General features: G+C 41.7%; 1 protein-coding gene across 1 annotated transcript; it reads left to right on the top strand.

Moving 5' to 3' along the window:
* Positions 1-8,836: 8,836 nt before the first annotated feature.
* Positions 8,837-10,074, top strand: GPR15 (G protein-coupled receptor 15). The gene has a single exon (XM_090031585.1). It carries the CDS (start codon positions 8,837-8,839, stop codon positions 9,941-9,943), a length of 1,107 nt encoding a protein of 368 aa, XP_089887711.1. The 3' UTR covers positions 9,944-10,074.
* Positions 10,075-11,832: the final 1,758 nt, after the last annotated feature.

The raw sequence follows: 11,832 nt of genomic DNA, 5'->3' as shown, positions 1-11,832 counted from the left end.
AGGAGCAGCATCCAGGAGCAGGTCAGGCAAGCGGGGCTGGGATCTTGGTGTAGTGACATGGGCCTGGGCCCGGGGCAGAGACACAATACACTCCCCGCACACTACAGTCCTAGCCCTGTCCCGCCTGCCCATTCCACTCCCAGGCGCCACTCCTTGCCTGCCTGTAGCCCCATCCCACCTGCCCGGCCACATGCCCTGCCTGCGCAGGTCTATGGAGACCCTGAGATCGCAGGGAGGTGACAACTTGGAGCTAGGGCCTGGGGCAGAGCTGCAACCCACTTCCCTGATGCCCCTACTCACGGAACCGGTGCCCATTTGCAGGGACATGCGGGGAGCAGATCACAGCTCTGCCTTGGGCTCCAGTCCTACACTGTCACCACCCTGTGATCTGGCTCCCCACCCACCCATGGCCCCATCCTATCTACCTGTACTAGCACAAGGCACAGCCACTTAGAGAGTTTTGGTGAGCTGTTGCAGGTGGGGGAGGGTGCTGGCCCAGCCCGTGACAGCTCACCAAAACTCCTTAAGTGGCCCTCCAGCCCAAATAATTGCCAATCCCTGGTCTAGGAAGTTCTTAATCAGAGGCTGTATCCCTAACTCCCATGCTCAATAGCTACAGATGCCCCTTTCTTCCAAGAATTTGTCCAACCCCTTTTTCAATCTGGCTAAACTGTCAGCTTCCACAACTCACTCCGGTGGCAATGAGTTCCAAAACTGAATAACACACTGTGTGAAAAGGAACTTCCTTTTGTTAGTTTTAAACTTATTACCTTCTAGTTTTGTTTTGTGACTCCTAGTTCTTGTATTGTGAGAGAGTAAATAATAAATCCCTACCTACTTTCTCTTCACCATTTAATATTTTGTAAACCTTTATCATGCCCCGCCCCTCTTCAAGTATCTCTTTTCTAAACTGAATAGGTCTAGCTTCTTTATTCTCTCTTCATACAGAAGCCCTTCCATACCACTACTCATCCTTGTTGCCCTTCTCTGGACCTTCTGGAGTTCTTCTATATCCTTTTTGAGGTGTGGGGACCAGCACTGGGCACAGTATTCAAGGTATGAACACACCATGGATTTATAAAGGGGCATGATGATACCTACAGTTTTCTTGATAATTCCCTTCTTAATAATCCCTAACTTTTGTTTGCCTTTTTGATGGCTGCTGAGCACTTAGCTGATGTTTTTTTAGCAAACTGTCCACCATGACAGCTAACGTAGAGTCTATCAGAGTGTTGGTGTTGTTTTTGCCCATATGCATCCTGTTACACTTATCTACACTAAATTTAATCTGCCATTTAGTTGCCCATTTGCTCAACAGTGCCAGTTCTTGTGTGTAGCTCCTTACAGTCTGCCTTGGTCTTTACCATTTTGAAGTGTTTTGTCATCTGCAAATTTGGCTATTTTGCTGCTCACCTCCTTTTCCAAATCACTTATGAATATGTTGAACAGCACTAGTTCCAACCCAAAACCTCAGGGAATCCTGATGTTTATGTCTTTCCATCCTGAAAACTGGCCATTATACTCCTCTTTCTAATTCAATTTCTAATCCACAAGTGGATGTTCCCTGTAATCCCATGACTACCTAATTTAGTTAAGAGCCTCTGATGAAGGACTTTGGCAAAGGCTTTGTGGAACTCCAAATATACTATGTCAACTGGATTGTCCTGACCCACCTGCTTATGGATAATCTTAAAGAACTCCAGTAGGTTGGTGAGGTATGATTTCCCTTTGACAAAGCCATGTTAATTAATTCCTCCCCAGTAAGCTATATTTATCCATGTGCTGAACATTTATTTTTTTTTATTATTGTTTCTTTCAGTTTTCCAGGAACAGAAGTTAGGCTTACTGGCCTGTAGTTCCCTGCATTTCCTCCAGAGCCTTTTTTAAATATGGGAGTCACACTGGCAACCCTCCAGTCCTCTGGTACCAAGGCTGTTTTTTAGTGGTAGATTGCATACTACAATTAAGAGGTCAACAATTTGTAATCTGAGCTCATTCAAGATGAATGCGAACAGGTCCTGGTTATTTGCTGCTGTTTAGTTTATCAATTTCCTCAATGACCTCATCTCCTGAAACTTTGATTTGAATCAGCTTCACTGACTTGTTCCTAGAGAGGAATGGATCTGGTTATGGAATTTCCCTAACATCTTCCACAGTGAAGACAGATGCAAAGAATGCATTTAGTTTTTGGGCAATGCCATCCTTTAGCGCCCCTTTTACATCCTGATCATCCAAAGGCCCAACTGACTCCCAGGCAGGTCTTTAGCTCCTAATGTACTTAAAGCACATATTTATTTTTTGTGGACATCCTGCTTCTTAAGGAAAAATTATTCTTAAGCCGTTGAGGAGAACTGGCAGGAGAGTTCTTTGTTTGCTGTTTAAAACACTCAGATTTGAGTTGAATGCATTTAGATCTAACTATACAGTAGAGGAGTAGATGACATGGGTTTGCTGGGGTACTGGAGTAAATGTGCAGCTGAACTCATAGTTCAACATATTTCCTTCACTGGTACTGAAGCAAAGGAATCATGTCATATGTGCCATTGGTGATATAATTTTTCATGGTTTTTTTCATTAAAGAAAAAAATATCTAAGTAGAAATGAATGAAGATGGCCCAGTCTTCAAGCTAGCATTAGAGCTACTCGGTGCATTTTTAATTTTAACCTTTTTTCAAGAAATAGAAGGACAATTTCTGTAATCTTTTTTGCATGAATTCTGTTCCCATTTTCAACTATTGCCAGACTGTACAGTCACAGTATCATAGCGTGAGAGAGAAAAGATCTGTTATTTAAACTAAAGGGTCTCCAGCTTTCCTGTTCTTTGATCACTTCAAAAGAGAACCTGCAACACTTGTCCTCCAGAAACACCCAAACCCACACTGCTGTATTCTCAAAAATGATTCATTCTGTGGATCACTGAAAAACATTCTCTAGATTACTGCCTGTTCACAGGTCTGGTCAGCCCTTTGCTGCTAAAGAACAAACACTACACACTACAACTATATCCCAGAACTGTAAGTTTAGATGCTCCAAACTGAGTTTATCAATTTACATTTTGGAAGCCTATGGGCTTTTTCTGCTAGGCAAAAGATATGTTAGCAGAGACCCTTAGTGGAACAAAGGAGTTTTCCAACCTATTCTCTTCCAACTCCCTGGTGATGCAAGTTCTCCTCCTGCCTCTCCAAGAACAGTGGAAAGGCTAGAAGAGATTATTACAGGAGTGTAACATCTTGTTTTGAGAAACATCAGGGTACAGCTGTGCAAACAGAGATCAGTGCCCATAAATTACTCTGGGCAGAGAAAGAGACATGGGCTTATCAGAGGCATGTTTTGTTTTGTTTTTCCTCTACAGAGGCATAGTTTGAGGGATTCCTTTTGGAGGTAGGAAGAGCTTTTCCGAGGGGATTGTGTGTGGTGTGTAATCCGTCTCACATAGTCTTTCAGGGGGAGCTCTCTTGGTCCTAGAACACAGCTTGCTAGATTGTGTGTGCATTGTAAGAACTGACAAGCTGAAAGAGAAAGATCAAGATTTGCTGGATGTATTGGTTTGCAAAGTGCAAGGCAAGAGAGGCCATGAATGAGAATGGATTGTAAAGCCTGTAGACCAGAAATGATATGGTTAAGATCTAGTAAAGAAAAGGAAAGCTGGAAGTTAGATAAGACCTAGAAGGAAGTGTTGGGATTCTAAAGAGAAATCTTCTGGAAAAAGTATTGCCATGAGAGTGGAAAGAGAATTGCTAGATGGAGAGACCTGTTGAGGAATGAGAGAGATTCTTTAAAGGGGGTTTGAGAACAGACTCACAGAACAGGAGAGTGGAGAGTTTGGTTCTGAGTATGACTTGAAATGGCTACCCTCCTGGGTATGGTTATTGTGGTGGAGCTACCTGTAGTGGGGTAGTCTCTGCAAAAGGCCGCATAATAATCACCCTGGGGAATGGGCAGGGGTGAATATAGAGCACCTTAAAACCCTAGCTCCCACTGCCTTGTGGGTTACCCTTTATTGGGAAAAGCCTAGGGAGAGTATACCTCAACAGGAAAACCCTTGGTGAAGACCAAGGAAAAGAGATGTGTGGCAGAAATACACCTTAGTGCCACATTGAGAGGAGCGTGAGAATGACATTTTAGAAATAATTGCTTTATAGCAAAAAGGAATATAGCAACCTTGAAAGAAAGTTGTAACTTGATCTCAGAGAGTGTCTGAAGTGGTTAAGTAAAATACCTTCTATTGCTGGTCCCATAAGTCAGTAGCAAAAAAAATTAACCCGTGTTGGAAACTGAATGTTTGTAACAGAAGCAGAGAGTAAGGAGTCTAATGAGTGAGTGGCTTTGCAAAGACTGTTAAGGTGTTGGTGCAAAACAAAGAGTGTGAGCAGTGTAGTACATTTGCTCTGTGTCTTGCAAGGCAGTAAAACTGCTGGAAATAAGTATCTGCAATCTCACTGGTAAAGGGGGTGAGAAATGTTTTGTTTTTTTACCTCTCAGCACTCTTCAGAAACTGACTCTTTTGGAGAGGAAAGTGGTAACCACTTGTTAAGACAAAAAAAGATGGTTCTAAAAACACAGTGTCAGCTATTAAGGCTCTTACTGTAATTGATAGAGTTAATCAAAACAAGTAAATGAAGGCATTTCTCAAGGCTCAGTCAGAAAGAATTAAATGTGGCAGAATACAGGCATGTGTTTTAAATGAGAAATCAAACTTTCCCCCCACAAAGGCAGTGTAAATATTCACTAGAGGCTGAAATAAACTATCTACTAAAAGTTATAATAGATTGTTTAAAGTGGGAAATGACAGTATAGATGTTTAATATGTATAGCTCCCCAATTTTGGTCTGTTTTGAGGGCAAACAAAAAACCCTGAAAACTGACAATAAACTTCAGAGCTTTAACAGTAACACCTGTTGTAGCTCCTGGTATAGCAAAATACTTTCAAGTTCCAGCAGCTATAGCAGGCGGGGTAAAATTATTTTTAATACTGAATGTGGCTAATATAATATGTTGGTTATTTCCTTAGCACAGAAGTGCTGGTATAATTTGGAACTGATATTCATGGGAACAATAGTATTGTTTTATCCAAATACCTTAAAGATTGTGTAATGTCCCAGCAATAAAGATATGGAAAAAAACTTTTTACATAACAATTCTAAGGGGAAAACTGTCCCTCTAAAAGGAAAAAAATATTTTTAAAAAGGCAATTTGGTTTAAAATGTAACAAGGGTTTTTGTAAAGGTCTGAATTCCAATTGCCAAAATGGTGCAATGAACCATTGAAAATAGCAAAATAAATGTAAATAATCCTTGTCACTTTATATATATATATATATATATACACACACACATACACACACACACACACGCAAGAAAAACACCCCAATAACTGTAATAATATGTGCATTGTTACTGCACGTCAGCATTGTACATTTGTAAATATGAATAATATTTTATGGCAAGGAGTTTTCCTGGGCAGGTTTGTGTGTATTTGTTTTCTTTTGCAGAAGCTATAGCATAAAATTCAATCTAGCAGCAAAGATGACTGAAAGACTATAAAGCCGCATTACCATCAACAGCATTTTCTTCACCTAAGCTACAGTTTTATCACCACAGCAAAAAATATTTTGTCTGTCTGATTTGTGTTGTTTGTCCTGTTGTGTGTCTGTTTTTTGTTTAGTTGGTTGGTTTTGTTTAAGCTATGAAAAGTTTAAATGCATATGAATATCATAAAGATATGATAAACATCATTGGTAATACTCCATCTAAAAACTGAATTTGTCTGTGGATCTCAGACTGGGACTTTCCATCCAGTTTGGACAGGAAAGTTGTTCTAACCTTTGAAACAAAGAACAGCAATGAAGGAAGCCATTCAACAAATGCAGGAGAAAATACAGAAAGAAAAGTTTGGCAACTCATTTTTATGGGAAATCGATGGTCAACTTATGTATTTATAACTGGGAAAGAAAAAAAAATACTTTGGATTCTAAGTGAATTGGATTGGTGTCTATCGCTAACCGTTAGGCCTGTGCGAGTCAGCAGTGATGATCTAGCTTCAGATCCGGCCACTTCGGATGGCAGCGATCTGATCTGGAGCTCTGGACCGGGTGTCTGCCTCGATCCAGTCAAAGTGGCTCCGAAGTTTCAGAGCCACCTTGGAAATCTGGCCATAGGGTATAATGGGGAATCAATGAAATATAACTTGGTTGTTTTTTGTCTGATTTGGATGAAACTTGCAGGGATGGTAGCCTCTCCTGAGGACATGAAACCTGCCAAGTTTCAAGAAGATCAGTGCAGGAGTTTGGGGGGAACTGTACCCCAAATTCTTGAAAGCCAAACTCATGTCACGTCTATGTTACTCTACAGGGGGCTGAAAACTGCAGGGCTGGTAGCTCTTACTGAGGCCACAAAGCCTGCCAAGTTTCAAGAAGATCGGTGCAGAGGTTTGGGGGGAACTGCACCTCAAGCTGTGGACAACCAAGACTCATGCCATGGGTGACCCTGCATGTGTTAAGGTGCAGCGGGGTGACAGCTGCAGGGGTGGTGGCCCCTACTGTGACGCATGCCAACTGTGGAGGAGATTGGTGCAGGGGGGTCCTAGCTGCACCCCTAGCTGCTGACAGACAAAACTTGTGCCAAGACTGTGTCTGTCCTGGGGCACTTGATTGTCTGTATTGATTCTTTCTTCTCTTTAGCCTGGTTTTGTAGGTGCTAACTGATGCTTGTTAAGTCCTTATGTAGTAGCAGGTCCTGTGTATTGAGCTCCTGCCTGAGTCCCTGGTCCCTGAGTGAATCATGATTCATTGATTGGTAACTGGTAACACAGCAGCTCAGCAGCCAGGCCTCCCCTCCCCGCCCCAAGACAGTCACAGTCAGTCCCACAGCACCCATGGCACCAGTTTTGCTTGTCCGCAGCTTGAGGGGCAGTTCCCCCCAAACTGCTGCACTGATCTCCTTGAAACTTGGCAGGCTTTGTGGCCTCACTAAGAGCTACCATCCCTGCAGTTTTCACCACCGTGTTGTAACACAGACGTGACAGTTTTGCTTTCAAGAATTTGGGGTGCTGTTCCCCCCCAAACCCTTGCACTGATCTTCTCAAACCTTGGCAGGCTTCATCCTCTCTGCACAGTCTACCATACCTGAAAATTTCATCCAAATTGGACATAAAACAACAAAGTTATAGATATTTTATTGATTCCCCATTATACCCTATGGCTGGATCTCCGAGGTGGCTCCCAAGTGCTCCGGGAAGCCAAACGAGGCAGCGCTTTGACCTGGATGTGCTGCTGCAGACCCCGAAGTGGATCCAAAGCTTCTCCAGATCTGAAGCTCTGTCTGAAGCCTCGCACAACCCTACTAACCGTCTTAGTCCAGTGGTATACGAAATAAAACCAGGGAGAAGAATCAAGAATCAAATGTTCTCTTTGTATGCTGCGTGCTTCAGAGAATGGGTGAGAATGTGCCCCAGAACAGTGAGAGAACAATACTGACCTTCAAGAAAGAACATAGTGATAACCCAGCAAGAGCCAAGAGGACTGGGTGAACTGACAAGGCTATGGAAGATGGGGCAATACATATCGATTTTGGGTCTTGTTCTGCATATCATCCTGGAGTATTTGTTTGTCTGACAAGATGGACTGGCAGAAGCCTGGCTCCTACTTGTGATCAACTTGGCTGGCCATTAGCTACTATATATTAGCAGAGAAAGGGGTAGAAAGGAAGATAGAAAGTGGCAGGAAAACAGTACATTATAGACCTGCTTCATATTATTGTGCTTAGGCAAGGATGTACTGTAATCAGGATTTCAAAAACTGAGATTTAACCTATGAACCATATGAAACTGACATACATGTGGAGTGGTGTAGCTGAGAATTGGGAGAGCAAAGGATGTTTGGATCAGAGATGTGAATTAGAAAAGCTCTGTGTGTGAGATAAAGAAAGAATGCCTTCAAGAATTGTTGCAAACTGGTAGTTCCCTGTGGAAAGGAGAGGAATGGTAGAGACATTTGGAGGTCAGAATTGAAGTATTTGGCAGAACTGGTAATGGGGAAGCATGAGCAAGTAAGGTTTGAAACAGAAGAAGAAAAGGTACAAGACAAAGAGCCATGAAGAAAGATTTAGCAGGTAGCTCAATAAGTCAGGATTGAACAGCGTTGTCAGAGCTGTGTGGGAAGAATTTACTACTAGGTCAGAATGGAGAAGACAAGGTTGTAAACATTTTTCTCTGGTCATGTTGTTCTGGGCAGTGAGTAACCATTCTAACTAGAAAAGTCAGTAGACAAAATAAGTACATGTGTAAAACTCAAAGCTTCTGAAAAAAAAGTATATATACATATATAAAGTGTGTGTGTGTGTGTTTGTGACAGCCTAAACAACAATTTAGACAAGAGCACAGAAAAAGCACTAAAGTGCAGGCCACTGAATTCATTGCTTCCTGACTCCTAAACCTTGTAAGCTCAAACATTTGCAGCTAATATTTTTCTTTAAAAAAAGGATACAGCAAACCCTTGTTCTTAAAAGAGTTCAAAACTGTGGTATCTGCGTCCCGCCCTTGTCAATAAATGCAGAAAGAAGTCTTTCTGGTCAAATGAAAATGCAAAATGAAGATAAAAATCATTGAAACCAATCATATTTCACACACACATGCACACACCTCCCCCCCCCCAACTGCTAAGCAAACTCCTGACTTGACTGGATTAGACAAAGATGCTTCCGTTGCTCATCTACCTCAACTTACACGATTGGTTAAGAGCACACAGATTGTGAATATTGGTGGTATTTAAGTTGTTTCTTACAAGAGTTCTGCTATGTCCCCTGCGATAAGAATAAGGCTGGAGACAACTACGCCAGAGATGGACTCTGAATATCTTTACCCTGTGACAACTGGGACGAGCTATGCTTATGATTACAGCCTTCCCACCGAGAGTCCTGAGGAAAGCTGCCAGGCTGAGCCTGTGCCATATGCGAACATTTTCCTTCCTCTGCTATATGCCATCGTCTTTGTTGTGGGAATTATTGGCAATTCCATCCTGATAGCAGCCGTCTTCAGACGAGGAATTCAGAGGCTGATTGACATCTTCATTGCCAATTTAGCTGCCTCTGACTTTGTCTTCCTTATTACACTGCCGCTCTGGGTAGACAAGGAGAAGTCAGGGGGCAGCTGGAGGTCAGGCTCCTTTCTCTGCAAGGGAAGTTCCTATGTTATTTCGGTCAACATGTATTGCAGTACACTGCTCCTCACTTGCATGAGTACTGACCGATACCTGGCCATCATGCACCCCTCTGTTGCCAGAAAAGTGAGAACAAGATTCAATTCCATTGGAATGTGCATCTGCATCTGGGTGCTATCTGGCTTCCTGGGGCTGCCAACCCTCCTGACTAGACAACTGGTGCTAGAAGAGGAGACTGGCCAGTCTTATTGCACAGACAGTGAGCAGATGCCTATGAAGTGGATCACATCACTGATAATTTTGATTCTGGCCTTCTTTTTCCCCTTGCTGTGCATCTTGACCTTCTACTGCTCTGTGACAAGGAAGCTCTGCATGCATTATCAGAAATCTGGAAAACACGACAGGAAGCTAAGGAAATCCATCAAGATTGTCTTCATTGTAGTGGCTGCCTTTGTTTTCTCCTGGATCCCTTTCAACCTTTTCAAGCTGCTAGCCAACATCTCTCGGCTCCAGCACCCGCTATTCTGTTTTCCTTACAAGGTTGCCCAGATGGGTATGCAGGTGAGCGGCCCCTTAGCCTTTGCCAACAGCTGTGCCAACCCTTTCATCTACTACTTCTTTGACTGCTATATGCGTAGAGCCATGACAAGGTGTATATATTCACAAGTGAAAGCTCACAGTGTCAGGAGCAGTTCTGACACTATGGACACTCGGCTGAGCCATTCCTTATCCTATTTTATTTATGGGGAGGATGCTACCAGGAAGAGGAGACGATCTATGTCCTTCTGACAAGAAACAGAAACTCTGGAGGGTGGCACTTACCTCACAGGTGGTGAGTGAGGTAAGGTCAAAAGAAAATAAGCAAAGGGGGGAAAAAGGTGAGAGAGAAAAGGACAGAGAACATAACTGGGAAACATAACTGGCTGCACGTTTAATTAGAGAACATATACTTTCCTGCAGTAAACTATACAACATGCTTATCTTGAATGTAACACTGTAACTACAGGTTCCTGCAAATTATTGTCATTACCAAGACTAAATCCAAAACTAGCAGAGAGGAATATGTATAATGTCTGAAACAAAATCACAGTGCTCAGTACAAAATGCCTACAAGGATAGATCAGATCGCTAGATTACAATCTCTCACTCTCTTGTCACATTGATAAAAGCTTTGAGTTGAAATACGTAGGTTGCTTAGAAAATAACTGATAGATGATGTATTTGGAGTTCTGCTTCTTTTTTGATATTTTGTTCATGGAATAAATATGAACAAATCAGAATTCTCTCAGAAGGTACTTGGTAGTCAAAGTTATCTGACTATTTTTATTTTGTATATTTTATTTTTATTTTTGTGTATTTTATTTTGTGTAATACTCATTACCAAAATTGACAGATTTCACAATTTCATCATTTAGATTCCTCTTTAGGTGAAAATGTAACTCAAACATCCTGAAACCTGAAAGTCCAGAATGTAACTTAAAAAACAGATTGATTATTTGTTGTAATCTCATGATTTTTAGAGAGTCTGTATGGCAGTTTGGTGATTTTGGAATCCTGGGGTTGGTAACACTGCAGTCCATGGTGCTCAAAATCCAATACAGTCTGTTTATATTTCTACAATTGGTCATGAGTTACACAATGTTGTTACTGGCGATCTGCAAAAAATGTCTTGATGCCCATCTTGCTGGCGTCATCTGACCCCAGCAGTCTTTCCTGCCCAAGTGCAGGGGGCTGGACCCTATGATCTGTAAGGTTCCTTCCACCCCGACAGCTATGAAACTATATTCCTCGACTGTAAGAGCTACACTCCTCCAATTAGATTTGTAGTGTGGATGCTCATGAAAAGCAAAATTTACATGTATGTTTTGCAAGCCGTTAAATGCTTCAAATTGATTTTCTGTGAGCTTTCATGATAAGCCTCATGCAAAAGGGGCACAAAGTTAAAAACATGAATATTACTGGGAGAGAAAAAATATTGCCAGCATTTATTCAGCTCTGGGTCTCGATTTTTCTTGGTAGTTTAAACCCTCAGCAATCTTGTAGAAATGTATGCAACAGAGGACTCTCTGGTTTATATTAGAAACAACCTCTTTACAAAGGGTATAGGAAGTCACAAGCTCCACAGTTCACACAGCAAAGGCAGATGAGCTCCGCTGGGCAAGCCAGCAGTGGTGTTCTATAGAGACAACTCACTTCATATTTCTCTTTTTCCCTCCTCTATTTTTCAGCAAATTAAATACCAATCTCTCTTAAAAAAAATAAAGTGTCATGTTTAGCTAACTAGCATTTATTTTAATTGTAAATCTCTATCAGTTATGTTCAATCAGCTCGGACTGCAACATGCCCCAGCTTTTCTCCTTTTCTGTCAAATGCATACCTTAATGTGTTATTGCTTGTCGTAATAAATCTATACCATAAAGCATCCACCATATGCAATGTGCCTGAGTTCAGACATGGTTTTCCTGAGTTTTTGCGATGTCATCTTTGCTTCTTTCCCTTTAGCCTTTCTAGAACTAAAACAAGTTATTGTGAAACTTACAATACGTTAAGACAGCAGGAGTGTCTTATCATCACTGTTTGATAAAACAAAGTGTTGCAATTCATGATTTTTTTCCACAGAAACAAAAAGAGACCTTGAAGACAGCTGTAGCCCTTTAAGGTTAAAGAAAATTGTGACT

This window comes from Crocodylus siamensis, chromosome 1, assembly GCF_052110815.1.
Source record: "Crocodylus siamensis isolate JL-2025a chromosome 1, ASM5211081v1, whole genome shotgun sequence".
NCBI classification, from domain to species: Eukaryota; Metazoa; Chordata; order Crocodylia; family Crocodylidae; genus Crocodylus; species Crocodylus siamensis.
The sequence above is the reverse complement of the archived record's forward strand: the minus strand, read 5'-3'. Positions and strand labels throughout refer to the sequence as shown.